General features: G+C 46.1%; 1 protein-coding gene across 1 annotated transcript in view; it reads right to left on the bottom strand.

The window, feature by feature from the left end:
- LOC144504838 (solute carrier family 22 member 2-like) overlaps positions 1–23,580 on the bottom strand; it is a 38,193-nt gene that overhangs the window by 12,466 nt on the left and 2,147 nt on the right. The window contains exons 2-9 of the mRNA XM_078230590.1: positions 17,757–17,860; positions 17,406–17,560; positions 16,281–16,449; positions 16,080–16,194; positions 11,279–11,379; positions 7,604–7,818; positions 796–904; positions 467–579 (exon numbers count right to left, since the gene is read on the bottom strand). Of these exons, the coding sequence (XP_078086716.1) occupies positions 467–579; positions 796–904; positions 7,604–7,818; positions 11,279–11,379; positions 16,080–16,194; positions 16,281–16,449; positions 17,406–17,560; positions 17,757–17,860 (1,081 nt within the window). The remainder of the gene's footprint in view (positions 1–466; positions 580–795; positions 905–7,603; positions 7,819–11,278; positions 11,380–16,079; positions 16,195–16,280; positions 16,450–17,405; positions 17,561–17,756; positions 17,861–23,580) is intronic.

The following is a 23,580-nucleotide window of genomic DNA, read 5'->3' as shown; positions in this document are numbered from 1 at the left end:
ACTGGGGTTGTTCTCCTTGGAAAGACGAAGAATGAGGGGAGATCTAATAGAGGTGTACAAGATTATGAAGGGGATAGATAGGGTGAACGGTGGGAAGCTTTTTCCCAGATCAGAAGTGACGATCACGAGGGGTCACGGGCTCAAGGAGAATGGGGCGAAGTATAACTCATATCAGAGGGATGTTTTTTTACACAGAGGGTGGTGGGGACCTGGAATGCGCTGCCAAGTAGGGTGGTGGAGGCAGACACGCTGACATCATTTAAGACTTACCTGGATAGTCACATGAGCAGCCTGGGAATGGAGGGATACAAACGAATGGTCTAGTTGGACCAAGGAGCGGCACAGGCTTGGAGGGCCGAAGGGCCTGTTCTTTGTTCTTTGACATGACCGGCGCAACTTGTGGGACCTGTTTGTGCTGTATTTTTTCTATGTTCTAAATTCATAGCACTAAATAAAAGATCCTCACCAAAAACCACAAGAGGCAGCCCCAGCCATGTCTCTGCCAGTCTGTACACGATGAATGGGGCTGCAACCCCTCCAATATCACACAGTGATGAGCACACTGAAACACCAAGGTTCCTGTTAAAATAAAATACACCTTTACTGCCACACAAAGTATTTCACAGGCATTAGATACTTCAACAAATCAGGTTTCATCACTATGAGAGATAGTTCAAGAGAATGGGTCCATTCTGCAGATGAACCGTATAATCAATAATTGATATAGAACTATAATTTTATTCAGCTCATTTAAAGAATTTCCATTAGTGTACAGAATATCTATTTAGTACGCACCTCATAAATGTCGGGTACAGTTCAGTATTTACAAACACCACCATTTCGATGCTCATTGTGATCCCTAGTTTACCCACAAAGGTTACTGCTGTTGACAACCAGCTGATATCTGAAATGGATATATAAATAGGAGTGCGATTAGATGACTACATTTGCAGGAACAAACCTGAAATATTCACTATTTCAATTACAAAATTTATCATGTAATTATCTAAATTTATCTATTTAGGTTTGTTCAGAGATTTTAAATGAATTAATTATTCTTTTACAACTTGCAATTACTGTTTGGATCATCAGAACACACAGATACTGGTCCCAGACCGGGTAACATGCACTGTGTGATGTGCAGTGAGGACAAGTTGCTGCACTAATCAGAATGACAGAAGCAGCATCCTCAAGTCAGCTTGCACAGACTTTTCCCATAATCAATTTTTTGTGTTGCTTGGTAGGACAGCTTTTGTTGCTGAGCATCTGCACAAAATGAGTGCTGGGAGGAAGGTTCACCCCAGTACTGAAAAGCTTGGCTGCCCTGTTACTGAACCTTCCATTCTGACCATTAGTTTTAACTCAACTGATACGGCCATTTAAAATAAGTTTCAGCTAGGTAGCTGCAAGAGTCAATATTTCATTGCAGTCGGCATTTCTAGTTTTCATTCTGCGCCATGTGGCTGATATCGTTTAAATGAAAAGTTTGAACTTAATTGCAAAACTGTTGCTGAGAGGACAAGTGATGCAGCAGAGGAGAAACAGAGGTCACTCAACAGGCCACAGCTTTTAACAAGGAGTGGATGTAATGTTAATTCTCTTCTAACATTGAAAGGATTGGTTACTAAGTTCAAAAAGAGTTTGAGTTCTCCAAACTGGAGAGTATCTGGACAATTTTAAAAAGTCCATTACTGCAGCTGCACCAGAAGTGGTCACTGAGAATGTACAGCTTGTGACTTTTCATTGCACAGTGCAGTGTAGCCTCTTATCACATGACTAGAACCAAGTATATGTCAGTCCAGACCCCACCCCCACAGCGGAGGGGCTCCCCTTGACTGCTGCCAGGATATTCCGGTCTCACTGAAGTTGATGGCGATTTATATTCCTCGCCTTGTGCAGTTGCCGGGGAACCTACAGTGGGGTCAACTTCAGCGGGACAGCTGGTGGGAAGGACTGGAGAATTCCACTCATCATGTTCACATCAATACCTCACAAAGATGGTACCAGGGATGAGTTATGTGGGAAGTAAAGAAAGTTTATTTAGTGTCACAAGTGGGCTTACATTAACACTGCAATGAAGTTACTGTGAAAATCCCCTAGTCGCCACACTCTGGTGCCTCTTTAGGTACACTGAGGGAGAATTCGGCATGGCCAATGCACCTAACCAGCATGTCTTTCAGACTGTGGGAGGAAACCGGAGCACCCAGAAGAAACCCACACAGACGTGAGGAGAATGTGCAGATTCCGCACAGACAGTGATCCAAGCCGGGAATTGAACCTGGGTCTCTGGCGCTGTGACGCAGCAGTGCTAACCACAAGGGAGGATTATTCTCCTCTGAGTAAGGACAATTAAAGGGAGATTTGAAAGGATTGTTCATAATTATGAGGACTTTGAATGTAGTAAATACTGTTTCCACTGTGTGGTGAACCATCGTTGGTTCCCACTGGATAGTGCTGAGCCAGGGGCTGGCCAGGACTACAAGGATGTACCTATGTTACTGTTGGATTGTGCTATTGTTGCTGTTGGGTTAGGGTGGGGTTGTTACACCTTTGTACTGTAGTGTTGTGGCACATCCCAGTCGGGCTCCGCCTCCTGGGAGAGGTATAAGAGTCCCTGCTCTGGCCGGGACCCCTTCAGTCTGGGATAGTGTACATAAGTTCTGATAGCTTCATTAATAGTAAATAAAAGCCTTCATTTACTGAAGCCTCGAGCCTCGTGTCTAAATTGATGTTCATCAATTTTATTTACTATTATTAAACTCTCGACGGAAGAAAAAAAGAAAGGAGAGTATGGAGCAAATTCTCAAGCCAGAACGTCTGACGCTAGATCCACGTGCGGTGGGCGCTTCTAACCCCTTCGACCACTGGCTGAAGTGTTTCGAAGATTACCTAGCAGCCTCCGCAGCGGTCACTACAGATGACGACAGACTCCGGGTCCTCCATGCGAGGGTAAGCGACACAGTCTACCTCGCGATCCGTGCGGCCACTAATTACCCTAAGGCCCTCGAGCTTCTAAAGAAGCGCTATACAAAACCACCGAATGAGATACACGCTCGTTACCTCCTAGCCACACGACGACGGCAGTCGGGCGAAACGATGGAGGACTATGCCAATGAGCTCTTACAGCTAGCCAGGGGCTGTGACTGCAAAGCTGTGTCGGCTGAGCAGAGCATGTACGACCTCGCCCGAGATGCGTTTGTGGCCGGGGTCGGATCTTCATACATCCGTCTCAAACTGCTGGAAAAGGGTAACCTTAACCTTACCCAGGCCATCGAATTAGCAGAAATGCTCGAGTCGGCTTCAGAGAGCTTAGTCTTATATCCAGAGGACTACGTGGAGACAATGTGGCAGGAGCAGTCGCAAATCCTTCTTCGCCCCTCGGGCTCGAAGTGCTGTGTTATGGCGTGCTCCCATTCGGGCCAGACGACGGCTGCAGCCCCATGCGGCCCGCGGTGCTATTTCTGTGGAGGAGCAAAACATACCCGACAAAAGTGTCCCGCTAAAGCGGTAATCTGCACCGCATGCGGTAAAAAAGGGCATTATGCAAAGGTGTGCCGATCGAAACCCAGGAACGGCAGTGCGGCCTGCGATTCTTCGGAGCTTGGATCATCATCATCGAAGTCGTCGCGGGGTTCGTCCACGTGCGAGTCCAGGACGACGCCATTACGGTCGACGGAGTCGGAGGAGTATGACCACCAGGGGTCGCTGAGTTTGGCGCCCTCACCCACATGCGATTCATGGGGACAGCCATGTTGGTCGACACTGACCACGAACGACCAGCAGGGGTCCTCCGCATCTATTTTAGCTGCCTGCAGTGGCGTTCACGAACCAACGGTGGCGTCAATCATCCTGGACCAGGCCAAGCCTCATAGGCTCGATCGTTCAATGATGGATATCCAGGTAAACAATCATGTGCTTTATTGTCTGTTTGACAGCGGGAGCACTGAGAGCTTTATCCACCCAGACACTGTGAAGAGGTGTGGACTCCAGATTCAACCTGCCAAACAGACAATCTCTATGGCATCAAAGTCCCGGTCTGTTGCCGTGCTAGGGAGTTGCGTGGTTACCTTGAAAGTACAAGGCACAGTTTACGAGCGCTTCAAGCTCCTTGTGTTGCCGTATCTTTGCGCGCCAATACTTCTCGGACTAAACTTCATGGTCCACTTGAGGAGTGTAATCCTACAGTACGGTGGGCCACTCCCTTCGCTGGCAGTGGGAGAACAGCAGCAGTCTCCAAATTGCCCAACGCGCCCCGCCTGCAACCTCTCGACGTTAAAGATCACCACACCCTCCTTATTTCAGAATCTGGTACCAGGCTGCAAGCCCATCGCTACTAAAAGTAGGCGTTACAGCACTGAGGATCGGATCTTCATTAGATCGGAGGTTCAGCGGCTCCTCAAAGAAGGGATTATACAACCCAGTGTTAGTCCGTGGAGAGCACAGGTTGTGGTAGTCAAGAGCGGGAACAAACCCCGGATGGTCATTGACTACAGTCAGACCATTAACCAATATATGCAGCTGGATGCGTATCCCCTCCCGCGCATATCTGATATGGTCAATCAGATTGCGCAGTACTGGGTGTTCTCCACCATAGACCTCAAGTCCGCCTACCACCAACTCCCCATTCGCCCAGAGGACCGACAATACACGGCTTTTGAGGCGGATGGTCGCTTGTACCATTTTCTTAGGGTTCCCTTTGGTGTCACCAATGGGGTCTCGGTCTTCCAGCGTGCTATGGACCGAATGGTGGACCAGAACAGGCTGCGGGCTACCTTCCCGTACCTGGATGATGTCACCATCTGCGGCCATGATCAGCAGGACCATGACACAAACCTCCAGAACTTCTTACGCACTGCATCTCGCCTGAACTTGACCTACAACAGGGAGAAGTGTGTGTTCCGTACACGCCGTTTAGCCATCCTGGGATACGTGGTGGAAAACGGGGTCATTGGCCCTGATCCAGACCGTATGCGCCCCCTTGCTGAACTTCCCTTGCCTGCTAGTGCAAAAGCACTGAGAAGATGCCTAGGCTTCTTCTCATATTACGCACAGTGGGTTCCTAACTACGCGGTCAAAGCCCGTCCGCTTATTAAGTCCACGACTTTTCCACTAACGCCAGAGGCCCAATTGGCCTTCAAGAAATTGAAAGACGACATCGCGAAAGCTACGATACACGCGGTAGACGAGTCCCCTTTCAGGTGGAAAGCGATGCATCCGATTTCGCCCTGGCCGCCACACTTAACCAGGCGGGCAGGCCCGTTGCATTTTTTTCCCGCACCCTCCAAGGCCACGAAATTCGGCATTCAGCGGTGGAAAAGGAGGCCCAGGCCATTGTGGAGGCCGTCAGACACTGGCGCCATTACTTGGCGGGAAAACAGTTCACCCTGATCACGGACCAGCGGTCCGTGGCGTTCATGTTTAACAACACGCAGAGGGGCAAGATCAAGAATGACAAGATCTTGCGGTGGAGAATTGAACTCTCCACCTATAACTACGATATCATGTATCGTCCAGGGAAACTCAATGAGCCCTCGGATGCCCTCTCGCGTGGAACATGCGCTAGTATTCAGGAGGATCGTTTGAACGCCCTCCATAATGATCTGTGCCATCCTGGGGTCACTCGGCTCTACCACTTTGTAAAAGCCCACAACCTGCCTTACTCGGTGGAGGACGTCAGGTCGGTAACAAGGAGCTGTCAGATTTGCGCGGAATGCAAACCGCACTTTTACCGACCTGACCGGGCACATTTGGTCAAGGCCACTCGTCCCTTCGAGAGACTGAGTGTTGATTTTAAGGGCCCCCTTCCCTCAACAGATCGGAACGTGTACTTTCTAAACATCATCGAGGAGTACTCCCGGTTCCCGTTTGTTGTTCCCTGCTCGGATACATCTACTGCCACGGTGATCAAGGCATTCCGTGATCTTTTTACCCTGTTCGGGTACCCCAGCTATATCCATAGCGACAGGGGCTCGTCGTTCATGAGCGATGACTTGAGGCAATTCCTGCTCTCATACGGGATTGCCTCTAGTAGGACCACGAGTTATAACCCTAGGGGTAATAGACAGGTGGAACGAGAGAATGCTACCGTCTGGAAGGCTGTCTTATTGGCGTTGAAATCCAAAGGTCTTCCAGTCTCCCGTTGGCAGGAGGTCCTCCCTGATGCGCTTCACTCTATTCGCTCCCTCCTGTGTACGGCAACCAATGCTACTCCCCACGAGAGGATGTTCTCATTCCCTCGGAAGTCTTCCTCGGGGATATCTTTACCGTCTTGGTTGACGTACCCAGGACCCGTCCTCCTGCGGCGACATGTAAGGGCCCGCAAGTCCGACCCCTTGGTCGAACAGGTCCATCTCCTCCACGCCAACCCTCAGTATGCCTATGTGGCATACCCTGACGGGTGAGAGGACACGGTCTCGATCCGAGATCTGGCGCCAGCAGGGGACGTAGCAACCCCTGTCGCTCCCATACCCCCAGTAACAAACCCATTACCTCTCATTTCTTCCCCGGACACGGCGTGGGCAGCATCGGGACCATTGCTTAACAATTTTACTCCCATGTACAGCTTGCCTGAGCCCAGAAGATGGTCGCCACCGCAGGGCGTGTCAGGATCCCCTGCACCACCGTCACCCCAGGGTCAACCGGCCTGTGAGTCCGTGGAAGAACAGCTGGACGCCGTTTTGGGGAGAACGCCACCGCAAGTGCCTACTCCGGTGTCACCGCCGGTATTGAGGAGGTCACAATGACGGTGCGGTCCCCCTGACCGTCTGAACTTATAGACTGATGACACTTTATTCTGGTTTTTGTACCCCGCCGGCCTTTGTTTTCAAAGGAGGGGTGAATGTGGTGAACCATCGTTGGTTCCCACTGGATAGTGCTGAGCCAGGGGCTGGCCAGGACTACAAGGATGTACATATGTTACTGTTGGGTTGTGCTATTGTTGCTGTTGGGTTAGGGTGGGGTTGTTACACCTGTGTATGTTACTGTTGTGGCACATCCCAGTCGGGCTCCGCCTCCTGGGAGAGGTATAAGAGTCCCTGCTCTGGCCGGGACCCCTTCAGTCTGGGATAGTGTACATAAGTTCTGATAGCTTCATTAATAGTAAATAAAAGCCTTCATTTACTGAAGCCTCGAGCCTCGTGTCTAAATTGATGTTCATCACACTGACAGGAGACACAGTAGCCAGAAGATTTAAAATAATTAGCCAAAGGACAGGGAAGAGATGGAGTTTTGTTATATAACAAATTCTTAACGAGCAGTATTGAATATGTTTTTAATGAATACAAATAATGTGGAGATGCCTTGAACATGATTGGAATGTGCTGCCTGAAAGCAGATTTGACAGTAAATTACAGAAGGGAATTGGATAAATACTGAAAAGTAAACATTTGGAGGGCTATGAAGGGCAGAGAAATTGGATAGATAGCCGAGAGATAATCGGCTCAATTACTTATGCCCAGTGCTGAATGATTCTCTTCTATTCACTTGGCAGACACCTCATTAGGTTCATTAGTCTGGGACTGGAATCAAAGAACAGAACAAAGAACAGCACAGGAAACAGGCCCTTCGGCCCTCCAAAAATCCCAGTGTGAACCAGGGTACTTACTCTCAGGAATGAATGCTGCTATCAAGCAGGAGCCCCCTGACAACAGAGAGCCTGCTGCAAAGGGGAGACGCCGTCCAATCCGCTCAATGGTTAAAAGGATGATGATTGCTGCCGGGATTTCTACAGCTCCCGAGATAAAGAAGTCAAGGTAAATATTTCCTCCCAGGGTTCCCAAACGCATGACAAGACCTTGGTACACCAAAGTTATAGCAAACCTGCAATGGAATTGTATGCAAGTAAGTCCAGTGAGATTAACATGCAGAATCAAGTTTATTCTAAGAGACTGTGCGCAATTGTTAAAATTACTATAGTCCTTATGCCATTGCTAAGTTCACCATGGCCTGAATCTTACACTCGGGGCACCTGAAGTCAGCACGGACGGGAATGGATGTGAAAGCCTGTTAAAGGTTTGGTCTCCGTGCAGACAGGGATTCCGGGTCCAATGAGGACCCAGTAGAGGGTTTTAAAACAAGAGGGGGCATCTCCCCGAAAGCTGACGGAATATTTGAGGAGGTTGTAAGCGCTGTGTGGCTGAAGACCAGGAACTTTACTGCTCTCCAGGAATGTCAACAGTGTCAGGAAGGTGGGAAAGCAAGTCAGGTTGGCAACTCTAAAAAAAAAAGGGGTACAAAAACAATGCAAGACCTCAAAGGAGGAAATTAAGACCTCCAGAAAGAGGCAACGCTGGAGCTCAGAGGAGGTAATAAGCCATCAAACAAGAGGCAACACCAGTCTCAGTAGGCAGTAAAAGATCCAAGGAGGAGGGCACCAAAAGACTCCAAATTACTAAGTGAAGAGTTGAAAGCAAAACAGAGTTGCGTCCCAACCTTTTGTATTATAATGAGAAGCTCCTCGAAGTTGTAGCAATAAACTACAAGCAAACAATAAAGCTGCGACTCAGAAGGTGAATCTGAAGTATACAAATTGAATAATGTCAAGATAAGTAAATTGGCTCCAATTATAATAGTAAATTTATGGTAAATGGGCAGCCGTTAAGTATGGAGGTAGATACCGGTGGTTCTATTATAGTCGGAGGAGAGCCAACGTACAAATACCTTCAAGGTGGAGTTTAACCTCTAATATTAAAAAATACAACAGTTAAATTAGTCACAAATACCAGGGAAACACTGAAAATACTGGGAACCAACATCTGCACCAGTGACGTACCAACACCAGTCAGCTCAACTACCAATCATCATCGTGTAAGGTCAGGGACGGAGTCTCATGGGATGAAATTAATTACGTCAAAATAAACTGAATTGGCTGGAGATTTTCCGTATAACTGATGGCAGTTTCCAAGAAGTTTTGATAAGATATCAAGAGGTCTTCCAAGATGAATTAGGCAAGATATGGAGTATCAAAGCTAAAACCGATGTAAATTTAGATTCAACACCCAAATTTTACAGGGTTCTCCCAGTGCCTTGCATGAAAGAGTTGGGGCACAACTTAAACATTTGGAAGAACTCGGAATAAAAAGGCCGGTACAGTTCTCAGAATGGGCTGCCCCCATTACACCTGTAGTGAAACCAGACAGAACAGTCCGAGACTAAAAAATTGATTATCACAGTGCTCACCCAGCTCAGACCAAAATGAAGATACTCACTAGAAGTTACATTTGGTGGCCAGGCATTGATAAGGATATTGAAAATCTGGTCAGGTGTTGCGATCAATGTAAGTCGCAACTCATTTCATCTCCTTCAGCTTCATTACACCTTTCGGAGCGGCCTAGTCATGTGGCTACATGTGAATTTTGTGGGTCCTTTTATGGGCGCTATGTTCTTAATTATTGTTGATGCACGCTCCAAATGGATCAATAACGACGGAATGAAATCAGCAATAGTTGAGAAGCTTTGACAAATCTTCTCTACACATGGCCTGAGTCTCTGATAACGGGACTGCTTTTATGGAGGAGGAAGTTCAGTATTTTGTGTGTACTAATTGAATACAACGTGTGCACACTGCACCCTCCCACCCAGCCTCGAATGGCTTACCAGAGAGAGTGGTTATAGAATCATAGAATTCTTTGGTGCAGAAGGAGGCCATTCAGCCCATTGAGTCTGCACAGACCACTATCCCACCCAGGCCCTATCCCCATAACCCCATGCATTTATTCTAGCTAGTCCCCCTGATACTAAGGGGCAATTTAGCATGGACAATCTATCTAACCCGCACATCTTCAGACTGTGGGAGGAAACCAGAGCACCCAGAGGAAACTCACGCAGACACGGGGAGAATGTGCAAACTCCTCACAGACAGTGACCGAAGCCAGGAATCGAACCCGGGTCCCCGGAGCTGTGAGGCAGCAGTGCTAATCACTGTGCTACCGTGCCGTTTCCCCCTGTCCAGACCTTCAAGTCAGCAATGAAAAAATGTCCACACCTTTAAAGAAAGCTAGATTCCCCCTCACATATAGAAGGACACCACACGCAACTACAGGTGTAACCCCTGCAGGACGACTGATGGGAAGGTGCCTCCAGATGAGGTGCAGCAGGAATAACCTGCTCTACTTTTACTGTTGCTAGTTTCTCTGCCTTATGTGGTCTACATGTTTCTTGATTTTTCTCTTTTGAAGATCAACCAGGTAACACAGGCCCTGTTTTCGCCCTGATCCTCCCAGGGACCCAATCTGGATTGACATTAAAGGTCCGGACGTATACGTTGACTTAGTATTTCCCAATTTAGCAGGGAGAGTGGAGGCAAAACAGGGTGCACAGAAGTAGTACCCCAATTCTGTTAAAGGTCATAGGTCCTTCGAGGTGAATGATTTAGTATACGTCCGGACCGTTAATGTCAATCCAGATTGGGTCCCTGGGAGGATCCGAGCGAAAACAGGGCCTGTGTTACCTGGTCGATCTTCAAGGGAGAAAAGTCAAGAAACACGTAGACCACATAAGGCAGAGAGAAACTAGCAACAGTAAAAGTAGAGCAGGTTATTCCTGCAGCACCTACCAGCATTCCTCCAATAGTGCCAAGTTCAATGGGGAGGGGTGGGTTACTCCAGAGGAAGGACCCTGTAATGTTCCAGTGGGAAGTGGAGAGGATATCTGCACTAGTGCACCTTCTGACACAGAAAGCCACCTAACTGCTGCTCAAAACATCATCTACCTCAACTGAGGAAGAACCTGCCAGAGAGCTGAGGCATTCTCAGATAATTTGGAAGTCTCCTGATAGACAGATTTTATGAGAGACTGCACTGGTTTACCTCCTTTTACATTGTCTATTGGTGTAAAGTACCTTGGGGGGTTGGAATGTGATAGAATAACTTCTTAAAGGGGTGAGCGATTGCGGGTCACGTAGCCTGGTGGGCCTCTCACAGCAGTGTGTGAGAAGCTGGACCAATCGTAGCAGAGAGCGCGGGTCTGGGAACGGGCTGTCCCTCAATTGGAGCCTGGGAGTTGGAGAGTAAAGTCACATTCATCATTCTGCTCTGTGTATAGTTTGTTTCACAATAAATAACTGTTTAGATTTCACCTGCTGAGTTGTTGTGCCTTGCGGCTATCACAGACACAAAGGGAACAGGCTTAATGACAAATGTTTATCCCTCATTCAGTGCTCTAATGTTCATAATATTGGTCTTTTATTTTCTAATTAATGTACATCTGATTCTTTTATAGAGTCGATTATTTTTCCTAGTGAGTCTCCGGAGTTTAACTATTTACAGAAATTAAATCTTACCAGTTAAACATCAAGATAAGGGTATGTTTCCTGATCTGAGGTGTCCGTATTAGGTCTACAAAGGAAGGATGCCTCAAGTCCTCACTGCACTCTTCAACTATCTAAAAGGAATAAGAAAAAAATCATCTCAATTTACAAATGTTCTATTATATGAAACACCAACCCAGCTAAAACAAGGAGCCTATTAAAATAAATGCTCCTTTAAAGAAACAGAAGTAACGGAGGTATCGTGGTGCAGAGGAAAGCATCCTGCTTCCTGAGCCAGAAGCTCCAGGTTCGAGTCCCATCCCAGGACCTGATGGCTAAGGAAGGTGCAGTGAAACAGGTTAAATGAACCAACCTGCAAATCCTTCCAAATACGCTAACAGCCGGTGGTAAAAGTGGGAGTGCCTCCTGGTCAGCTATGCTTGATGCAGAGTGGTGCCCCTCAAGCAATAAGTCCCTGGCGACAGACTAGCAACCTGTTCTGGGAATTACCAGCCAAGGAAACATAGAAAAGCCTGACTTAGTGCACCACTAGGTGCGGGAGGAGAATAGGAATTGGAATGTAATAAATTGGACAGTAATATTCTGCACAAAATTTAAAGCTTTCAAGATAATGGGCAGTATTTTCCAAAAAAAAGTGTCATGACAGCAAGAGTATCGGGGAGGGATGGGGGGGGGGGGGGGGGGGGGGGGGCGCTAAATATGCCGACTAAACTGGTAAACTGACTGCAGTGCACTCGGGTGCCATTATGCAAGGGTGCCCCAATCGCACATTGCACTAGGAGACACCCTCCCTCCCCCTATGGACATCAACATTTTCCCCCACCCCCTCCCCAACATTGAGGCCCTCTTGATGGGTCCCCTGCCCCCCGACATGCCCCCCCCCCCATTATAGCCAGCACTCAGGACCCACCCCCTTGGCACTGCCTCGGCACTGGCAGTGTCCAACTGGCCACGCCCCTGACCACCCTGGGATTTAATGGCCTTCAAGCCAGCCCGCATGGCCATCGCTAGTGGAGACCAGTAGTGATTCTCGCCGTGTTTGTGTGACACCCGAAGTTTGGAAGATCCTGAGGGCTGGGAGAATCCCATATGCTCTGCGTAGTTAAATGCTACTTTAAATACGAGAATTGACCTTTCACCCTTTCTGGGTGCAATCCGGTTCATGCTATTGGAAAAGGACTGGGATAATTGCAACCATTTGGAACCGGGCGCGGAAGTGAGTTTTAGGCCCTCGTTATTTTCCTGGATCAGCGGAATCTGTGCAGGTGCAGTGAGATCGGAGAATCCTCCCCCAACACTTCCTCTACACTATGAAACAGCTGATCAAATGAAACAAAAAAAATCAGAGAAGAGCTGATTTACCAGCAGATGGAGATATGGCCATTCATAACATTTAAGTCAAGGAGGAATTCTTAACTCAGATATTGTGGGTGTCAATGCTGTGGTGACAAGTGCACAGTTTATCAGGACGCGGTTGACTAAATAAACTGATTTGGCAGGGGGAGGGGACCCAGACTGTTAGTAGAATAAGGGCGCAGAATCATATAGCAAAACAAACAAGTCTGAGGGAATGCAACTCTATTAAGTTTCAAGAGAGTAAGGCCAGGCTGGATGACCTCTACTTTAACGCCACGAGTATGGCAGGTAAAACGGATGAGTTGAGGGCAATGATTGACACATGGAAGTGTGATATAGTAGCCATCAAAGAGACATGATTGAAGGAAGGACACGATTGGCAACTCAACATTCCGGGATATAGAATCTTCAGGCAAGACAGGGAAGGAGGTAAAAGAGGCGGCATTGCATTATTAGTGAAGGAGTCAGTTATTGCAATAAGGAGAGATATCATCTTGGAGGGGTTATCAAATGGAGCTTTGTGGGTAGAGCTTAGGAATAAAAAAGGGTTGGCCACATTGTTAGGTGTTTATTATAGACCCCCAGATAGTCAGAGGGATGTTGAGGAGCAAATATGTGCTCAATTTGGGAGGTGTATAAAAACAATGATAGGGTTATTATATTAAGTGATTTCAACTTTCCCAACATTAACTGAGATATACATAGTGTTAAGGGCTTGGATGGAGTCGATATATTGAACTTATGTGGAGGGTCCAACAGGGGAAGGAATTGTGCTGGACCTGATTCTGGGGAATGAAGCCGGACGGGTGGTTGAAGGGGAACATTTTAGTGATAGCGATCACAACATGGTACAATGGACAAGGAAATAGACAATCTGCAAAAAAAAGTTTTGGATTGGGGGAGAGCGGATTTTAGTAAAATAAGACAGGATCTGGACAAGGTAGACTGGGAACAGCTACTAACAGGAAAATCAATGGAAGGGCAGTGGGGGGGCATTCAAAAAGGAAATGGGGAGGGTGCAAGCCCAGCATGTTCCCTCTATGGTGATAAATAGGTGTAACAAGCCCAGAGAACCATGGATGACCAGAGACATTCAGGATACAATGAGAAGGAAAAGAAAGGCTTTTAAAAAGTACAAGGGGAGCAAATCAGTGGAGGCGTTAGTGAGGTATAGAAAGTGCAGGGTGGAGCTTAAAAAAGCAATTAGGAAAGCAAAGAGGAGATAAGAGAAAGCTCTGGCTGGAAGAAGTAGGGAAAATCCCAAGATATTCTATATCAATTGGAAGAGGATAACCAGGGTAAGAGAAGGGCCCATTAAGGACCAAGGGGCAATCTGTGGGTGGAGCCAGAGGACATCGGTAGAGTGTTGAATGGAGACTTCACATCCCTCTCCACCCAAGAACATGAGGATGATGGTATGGAATTCAAGCAGAGAGACTGAGAGGCTCTTGAGAAAATTGACATAGGGAAGGGCAAGGTATTGGAGATGTTGGCAGCCTTAAAAGTGGATAAATCTCTAAGTGCAGATGAATTGTGCCCTAGGCTGCTGTGGAAGTCAAGGGAGGAGATTGCAGGAGCTTTGACCCAAATTTTCAATTCCTCTCTGGCCACGGTGGAGGTTCCAGACGACTGGAGAACAGCTAATGTGGTTCCGCTATTTAAGAAGTGTTGTGGAGATAAACCAGAGAACTACAAACCAGTGAGTTTCACGTTAGTGGTAGGGAAAGTATCAGAGAAACTTCTGAAGGAGAATATCTATCTGCACTTGGAGAGGCAAAGCTTGACCAGGGATAGTCAGCATGGCTTCGTCAGAAGCAGGTCATGCCCAACAAATTTGATTGAATTTTTTGAGGTGACCAGGTGTGTAGACAAAGGTAGTGCAGTCGATGTAGTATATATGGATTTCAGCAAAGCCTTTGACAAGGTTCCACATGGGAGACTTGTAAAGAAAGTAAATTCACATGGGATACAGGGCAATTTGAGAAAGTGAATTCAGAATTGACTCAGTTGTAGAAGACAGAGGATGATGACAGAAGGCTGCCTCAGTGATTGGAAGCCAGTGTTCAGTGGCATACCACAGGGATCTGTGTTGGGCCCCCTATTATTCATCATTTATATTAAATGACATTGGTGACTATGTCGGGAGTAGGATTAGTAAGTTTGCAGATGACACAAAGATTGGACGGATGGTTAACAGTGAGGCAGAGTGTCTTGGGCTACAAGAAGATAGGGACGGAATGGTCAAATGGGCAGATAAGTGGCAGATGGAATTTAACCCTCAAAGTGTGAGGTGATACATTTTGAAAGAGTAATTTGACAAGAAAGTACTCAATGAATGGTAAGACACTAGGAAGTTCTGTGGAACAAAGGGACCTTGGCGTGTTTGTCCACAGATCTCTGAAAGCAGAAGGGGGCATGTTAGTAGGGTGGTGAAAAAGGCATATGAGACACTTGCCTTCATCAATCGAGGCATAGATTACAAAAGCAGGGAAGTCATGTTGGAGTTGTACAGAACTTTCATAAGGTCACAGCTGGAGTAGTGTGTGCAGTTCTTGTCACCACATTATAGGAAGGATGTGATTGCACTGGAGGGGGTGCAGAGGAGAAGCACCAGGATGTTGTCTGGGATGGAACATTTAAGTTATGAAGAGAGGTTGAGTATGCTTGGGTTGTTTTCACTGGAGCAGGGAAGACCGAGGGACGACCTGATCGAGGTGTACAAGATTATGAGGGACATGGACAGAGTGGATGCGGAGCAGCTGTTCCCTTTAGTTGAAGGGTCAGTCACGAGGTTCAAGGTGAGGGGCAGGAGGTTTAAGGGGGATGTGAGGAAAAACATTTTTACCCAGAGGATGGTGGTGGTCTGGAATGCGCTCCCTGGTAGGGTGGTAGAGGCGGGTTGCCTCACATCCCTTAAAAAGGTACCTGGATGAGCACTTGGCACATCATTACATTCAGGGCCAAGTGCTGGCAGATAGGATTAGGTGGGAGTTCAGGTGTTTCTAATGTGTTGGTGCAGACTTAATAGGCCGAAGGGCCTCTTCTGCGCTGAATGATCCTATGATTCAAAGTACAAAACCTGGCGACTGGGATATTTCCTATTTGGATCCAAGCCAAAGCTCCAACAGGAAGGATGGCGCTGGTTCCACATAGCATGGAAAGTCTACCAGTTCTTTAGTAAGCTGCAGCGTTTTAGCTGGTTAAACTCCAGCAATATCTCAATGCACTATTGAGGGTCCCTCAGCTTGGCTCTTGCCAACCCATGTCTAAGCTGTCTGAACAGATATAAGTGGGGTGTCACCACTGAAAGAAATGTGTGGAATCCATATCGGACACTCTCTGTTCTATTTGCTTGGTGGAAATAGGTTATCACTCATGTCAAACATACAGCTAATCAAAACAAAGGCTTTGAAAATATATTTTTGACTAATTGTGGTAAGATATTCATGCTAATCACCTCAAAATCTTTGGGAAAATTATTCCCATTTGTCTTTGCAATTTTCTGTATAACATTCATGGCTTCTGTGTTCTTCTTCTGGGACAGCATCCACCTGGGAGACTCTGGGATCAGCCTGTAAATGGAACACATTCAGGTTATCACTAAGCCTGAAGTACTTTGGCTACTGACTCAAATAATGATACTCTTTCAGGACATTACCAATAGTAGGTCAGGAAGAAAAAGCTTGGAATGGTAGTCACCAGTTGCAGATTTCTCCAGTCTGGTACAAAATAAGCAACAGTTGAAAGTAGCATCATCCCCGTACTGAAGCACACTTGGTATAAAATTCCCACCGTTTTTCTGTACTCTAGTCCAACAAGTTCTGTGACTGAAACAAAATGTACCTTAATAAATCAGTGATTAATCAGCACTTTGCAGCAAAAGAGAATGCACTATCAATGGTGCAATATTCTATTAACTGCACTGGTGAACCAACCTAAACATTGTACTGTAAAAGGAAAGCTTCGCTGGATCAGGAACCTAGTTCAAACCTGCTTTGTGTTTGAACTATTCTACAACTATTGGTGTAATTTTTGGAGCTTTGTTCTTAGTGACGAGTTGCAAACAAAGGAGCATCAACTGGAAACAGTCTCATAATATCCCAAAGATCATGGCAAAATACCGCAGATGCTGGAACCTGAAACAAAAGCTCTGATGAAGGGTCATCCTGACTCAAAACGTTGGCTCTTTTCTCTCTCCACAGATGCTGTCAGACCTGCTGAGATTTTCCAGCATTTTCTCTTTTTGTCCCAAAGATCACGACTGGAACATCTGAAGATTTCTGTCACACGATTTAATGTGGCCTAACAAACAAGTTTGTCCCAATCTGCAGATCTCTCTAAGGCACACTTGTCTTCTGATTTGGCTAGGTGTCATTTATCTCAGGACTCAGCAGGAAAATCTTTCATGTCACCAATTACATTTCCATTGCCATTACATTTCCAGAATGCTAGGTCAATTTGAATGTGATTTTATTTATTTTTTAAAGCCCAGTGTGACGTAACTACAGTTAAACAAATCCTAATAGTGTTACAATTTATTAAATAATAACGCAAATGTGACAACTCACCAAAGAGGACTTTGAATCATTAATTAACATTGAAATATGTGGAAGCATTTGATATCAACAAGAATCACAACACAAGAAATATTTGCTTATTAAATGGGCAGGTTATACTAGAACAAAGTATAGCGCTATGGTAGCTATTATTGAAATAAATGTTAAGTGTTGCTGCGGAGCACCTAAAACATGTTATAAGATGGAGGTAAGAGTATAATTCTTACTGAAGACATATGCGCACAACCAACTTCCTTTGCTGAATAAACCTTGTAAAGTTCGGAAAGTCAGAAACCAAGTGTAGTTTGGTAGAAACGACACAACAAGTCCCAACACTGAATTCACAAATGTGGCAAACAAGAAGCTCGATTTTCTACCAAACCTAGAAAGAAAATAATTTTGGATGAAATTAGCAAGAAAAAATATTCATAGGATCAGAGAATCCCTACGGTGCAGAAGGAGCCATTTCGGCCCATCAAGCCTGCACCGACAACAATCCCACCCTGGCTCCACCCCCGCAACCCCACACATTATTACCACTACATTCCAAATCTTTGATTGATGGATGATATACATACGTATCTGCTGCGTAACCCATGATTATTGTCCCAAGTGTAAACCCCAGGTTTAGACAAGCTTGACTCAGGTCCAGTTTCCAGGCCTCAGAACACACCAGTTCAAACTGTGCAAATTGTGGAGTTAGATAAAAAAAGAAATTCGTGAGTCATTTCATGTTTGAGAGATATTGAAAGAAAGACTACTCATTGCATCTTATAGTCATCAACTCATCAAATCATAGCACTATATGGGATAGAAAGTGACAAAGGGTTGTCAGGGAAAAAATTGGACCTCTCAGGGACAAAAGTGGGGAATTATGCTTGGAGCCCAAAGAAGTAGGGGAGATCCTAAATGAATACTTTGCGTCGGTATTCACAAAGGAGAGGGATGTGTTGACTGGGAGTGTCTCGGAGGGGAGTGTTGAACCGTTGGAGAAAATCTCCATTACAAAGGAGGAAGTGTTAGGTTTGTTAGAGAATTTAAAGACTGACAAATCCCCAAGGCCTGATGGAATCTATCCAAGGCTGCTCAGGGAGACGAGAGATGAAATCGCTGGGCCTCTGACGCAAATCTTTGTCTCGTCACTGGACGCAGGTGAGGTCCCAGAGGATTGGAGGATAGCTAATGTGGTCCCGTTATTTAAGAAGGGTAGGAAGGATTACCCGGGTAATTATAGGCCGGTGAGCTTGACGTCCGTGGTGGGGAAGTTGTTGGAGAAGATTCTTAGAGATAGGGTGTATGCGCATTTAGAAAGGAATAAACTCATTAACGATAGTCAGCATGGTTTGGTGAGAGGGAGGTCATGCCTCACTAACCTGGTGGAGTTTTTTGAAGAAGTGACCAAAATGGTTGACGAGGGACGGGCCGTGGATGTCGTCTATATGGACTTTAGTAAAGCATTTGACAAAGTCCCTCATGGTAGGCTGGTGAAAAAGGTTGGATCTCATGGGATAAAGGGGGAGGTGGCTAGATGGGTGGAGAACTGGCTTGGTCACAGAAGACAGAGGGTGGTAGTGGAAGGGTCTTTTTCCGGCTGGAGGCCTGTGACTAGTGGTGTTCCGCAGGGCTCTGTATTGGGACCTCTGCTGTTTGTGATTTATATAAATGATCTGGAAGAAGGTGTAACTGGAGTGATCAGTAAGTTTGCAGACGACACAAAATTGGCAGGACTTGCAGATAGTGAGGAGCATTGTCAGAAGCTACAGAAGGATATAGATAGGCTGGAAATGTGGGCAAAGAAATGGCAGATGGAGTTCAATCCTGATAAATGCGAAGTGATGCATTTTGGTAGAAATAATGTAGGGAGGAGCTATACGATAAATGGCAGAACCATAAAGGGTGTAGATACGCAGAGGGACCTGGGTGTGCAAGTCCACAGATCCTTGAAAGTGACGTCACAGGTGGAGAAGGCGGTGCAGAAGGCATATGGCATGCTTGCCTTTATAGGACGGGGCATAGAGTATAAAAGTTGGGGTCTGATGTTGCAGATGTATAGAACGTTGGTTCGGCCGCATCTGAAATACTGCGTCCAGTTCTGGTCGCCACACTACCAGAAGGACGTGGAGGCTTTGGAGAGAGTACAGAGGAGGTTTACCAGGATGTTACCTGGTATGGAGGGGCTTAGTTATGAGGAGAGATTGGGTAAACTGGGGTTGTTCTCCCTGGAAAGACGGAGGATGAGGGGAGACTTAATAGAGGTGTATAAAATTATGAAAGGCATAGATAGGGTGAACGGTGGGAAGCTTTTCCCCAGGTCGGTGGTGACGTTCACGAGGGGTCATAGGTTCAAGGTGAAAGTGGGGGAGGTTTAACACAGATATCAGACGGACATATTTTACACAGAGGGTGGTGGGGGCCTGGAATGCACTGCCAGGCAAGGTGGTGGAGGCGGACACACTGGGAACGTTTAAGACTTATCTAGACAGCCATATGAATGGAGTGGGAATGGAGGGATACAAAAGAATGATCTAGTTTGGACAAGGGAGCGGCGCGGGCTTGGAGGGCCGAAGGGCCTGTTCCTGTGCTGTATTGTTCTTTGTTAATTCAGTTATTATAGAATCCCTACAGTGCAGAAGGAGGCCATTTGGCCCATCAAGTCTGTTTCGACCACAATTCCACACAGGCTCTACCTCCTTAAACCCACCTATTTACACTGCTAGTTCCCCTGACACTGAGGGGCAATTTAGCATAGCCAATCAACCTAACCCGCACATCTTTGGCGTGTGGGAGGAAAGCAGAGCACCCAGAGGAAACCCATGCAGACAGCAAGGGGGGGGGGGGGGGGGGGGGGGGGGGCGGGGAGAACGTACAAATTCCACAGTGACCCGAGGCCAGAATCGAACCCAGGTCCCTGGTGCCGTGAGGCAGCGATGCTAACCATCCTGCCAGTTCTTTAGTAGAATCATCTGTTTTTTCCCCCATGACCATTCAAACTTTTCTCTTCAAATATCTACCCAACTTGCTTCTAAAATTTACCAATGTGCAGCCATCACCTTTGTAGGCAGTGCATTCCAAATAACAGCAACTCGCAACGTTAAAAACAAATCCACTTCTGGTTCTTCTACCAATCTGCTGAAATACAAGTCCTCTCGGTACTGATCCTGTGCCACTGGAAACAGTTTCTCTCCAATTACTCCGTCAAAACCATCCATGATTTTGAACATTTCTATCAAATTTATTCTGCTCTAAAGAGAAGAACTCCAGATTCCCCAGACTCTCCATATAAGTGAATTCCATCACTCTAGCATCATTCTCTTCTGTACCTACTCCAATGTTTTAGTAACTTACCTAAAAGGTTGCTGCCCAGAATGGGGACCAGAGTTTCTGTAGGGAGGAGTCCAAAGTGTAGGGGTTTTTCCAGCCCTTCCCGCTGGCAGGATCTGCCAGTCCTGCCAAAGGTGACCAGCCGCCCCCGCCCCCCGACCCCATGATGGGACAGGTGATCCACACAAAACACCATAGACAACAACGGGAGCAGCAGATCCCACCAGCAGCCAATGGTGAGCCTTCTGCACAGCCAGAAAACATCCCATGGTGGGGCGTGGGGTGGAGGGGCTGGAAACTCTCACCCAATGTTTTCCCCTGTAGCTGTACAATGTTATTTTGCACAGCTTTTTGTGACATGGTCACAACCCAGAAGTCAATTTGATTGACAGCCTTTGCTTCCAGTCAGGTGGGAAATCCAGGAGAGAATTCCATTTTAATCTTTATAATTTTTAGTCATCAAAGGAGTTCCAGGTTTTGATGGCCTTCCTTTGTCTCTTGTAAGAATATGTTCATTCTCTACCCAAACCATCTCTTCTTCAAAGCCCCCCCCCCCCAAACCCCCTCACATTGTTTAATTATTGTTTGGTGGTTCACGTTTTGATTCCAATCTATCTGGACCAGGTACCTCTCCAACACGTAGATATACTTAACTGGAAATTTCAATGTTTTTTTGTCCTTTTCAGTAATAATTCTAACTATGATTATGATCACTGTTGCCCAAATGCTTCCTGTCTGAAACATGCTCCACTTTCCTAATTTCATTCCCCAAAACCTTCCTCCTTGGTCTGGAAACATGTTGATCAAGAAAGTTCTCTTGCATACATTTCAGGATTTCCTTTCCCTTTTTCACTTATCCTAGTCCTATATTGGGATAATTGAACTCCATTCATTATCACTTTTCTATTATTTTTGCATCTCAGAGGCACGGTGGCACAGTGGTTAGTACTGCTGCCTCACAGTGCCTAGGACCGAGGTTTGATTCCAGAATTGGGGGGGGGGGATGACTAACTGTTTGGAGTTTGCACATTCTCCCTGGGTCTGCATGGGTTTCATCTGAGTGCTCCAGTTTCCTCCCACAGTCCAAATGTGTGTGGATCAGGTGTAATGGTTAAGCTAAATCACCCACTAAGTGTCCAAAGATGAGTAGGTTAGGGGGGATTAGTGGAGTAAATCCAGGGATAGAGCTTGGGTAAGATGCTCTGGGCCAAATTGCCTCCTTCTGCACTGTAGCGATTCTATGGATCTTTCTGTAATTTGCTGCACATTTGATCCCTTATCTCCTTCCAATTATTTGGTGGCCTATAGTAAATACCCAGCAGCATAATCAACCTATTATTTTTCAATTCTAACCAAATGGTTTCCTTCTTTGTCCCCTCAATTACATCATCCCACACTAAAGCTATAAGGGGGTCTCCGAAAACTTCTGACACTTTGCTCACCCTCTTCTGTTTCTTCTCCATTGTTCAAGAATATACTGTAGTCAGGAATGTGAAGTTCTCAAATCTCTATTATCGTCACTGTACCAGATTGACCCAAGTCTCAAGTTTGAGATTCTTGCCTCAAATACTCTTTTCCTCATTTGGCTGACACATTGATGAACTTTGTCATTTATATCTGCCTTCATCAAGAGGAATCTCTCAAGATACAGATTTTCCAGGATCTTGTTGTTGACCATTATCCATGGAGTAAGGTGTTGTGCTGTGGGAGCTGGTTGTAAGAGGACATTGTTTCAGTGAAAGGCCCATTTCCTCACATGCTTTTCAGAAGGAGTCAATATGATATGGAAGTGAGTGCACACAAGTGTCATCTGAACACTGCAGCTCAATGACTGAGGTTGGAGTGAATTTGGTTTTGGATTGAAGGTGACGGAGGTTGAACATTTTCCTATCGGTTCTGTACATTATCGCCATGCCTGTGGGAAACTTTCTGGAGGTGAGGTGTAGCACCACAGTGAGGGAAACAGAAAAGAGGGTTGGTGCAATGACAGAATCTTTCTTGACCCCATTCTTCACTGAGATAGTGTTTGTCGTGGTTCTATTGGCGAGGATCATGGCTTGCATGTCATTGAGGACCTGAGACTAAGGTCATGTTTCAATGGGCAGTGGTGATCCCCTTGCTCCTCGATGCTTCAGGTGCAGCAGGCACCTCAGAAATGGTGCCTTTGCAAATCCAATGGCAAAAAGGCAGTCCAACAGCAGCAGTCCCAAGCCAACTTACTCAGCATTGGGAAGTAAGCTTGCCTTTGGAAGCAACTGTTCTACTTGGAATGAAAGCAAAAATACTGCCATGCTGGAGATCTGAAATAAAAGCAGAAAGTGTTGGAAAAAACTCAGCAGGTCTGGCAGCATCCGAGGAGAGAGAAACAGAGTAAAAGTTTTAGGCCCAATATGACTCTTCAAACTGAAGACAATGAGTCACATTGGATTCAAAATGTTAACTCGGTTTCTCTCTCCAGAGATGCTGCCAGTCCTGCTGAGCTTTTCCAGCATTTTGTTCTACTTGAAACTTGGTCATGGCAGGAGACTCCCAGGAAAACAGCAAAAACACTTCAAGGATGCTCTCAAAGTACTCCTGAAGAGATCAAACATTCCCTCTGACTCGTGTCCCTGGCTTGTAACTGACAAAATGGAAAAGTTTCATTTGGGAAGGTACCTGTGATGATAATAGGCAGTTGCTATAAATGTATGTATTATATATAAACCTATGCTATATCATTTCAGCTAGGAATTTGTTACTTTGATCGTGCTAATGGAGTTTTGTTTACATAAGAGATTCCTTGGGAAGTTGATTGACAGGGTCATGTGATAATTTGGTTAATGTGCAGCCTGGGTTTGTAGCAGAGAGAAATAAACTTTAGCAGTTACTGTTGGAGGTCTGCTAAAGTCAGAGGCATGTGCAGACTGTCGTTTCCCACAAAATCTCTCTGAAAGCTTCAAGACTGTTAACACAACTTATATGCCTAGGTGTGCTAACTGTATTTATTTAAAAAGTGGTGTTAATCTATGCATGAATGGGGCTTATTTGGAACTAGAACAGTCAGTAGCTAGAAAAGTAAAATTGTTTCCTTTCATTTTAAAA

This window comes from Mustelus asterias, chromosome 15 (genome assembly GCF_964213995.1).
Source record: "Mustelus asterias chromosome 15, sMusAst1.hap1.1, whole genome shotgun sequence".
Lineage (NCBI taxonomy): Eukaryota > Metazoa > Chordata > Chondrichthyes > Carcharhiniformes > Triakidae > Mustelus > Mustelus asterias.
The sequence above is the reverse complement of the archived record's forward strand: the minus strand, read 5'-3'. Positions and strand labels throughout refer to the sequence as shown.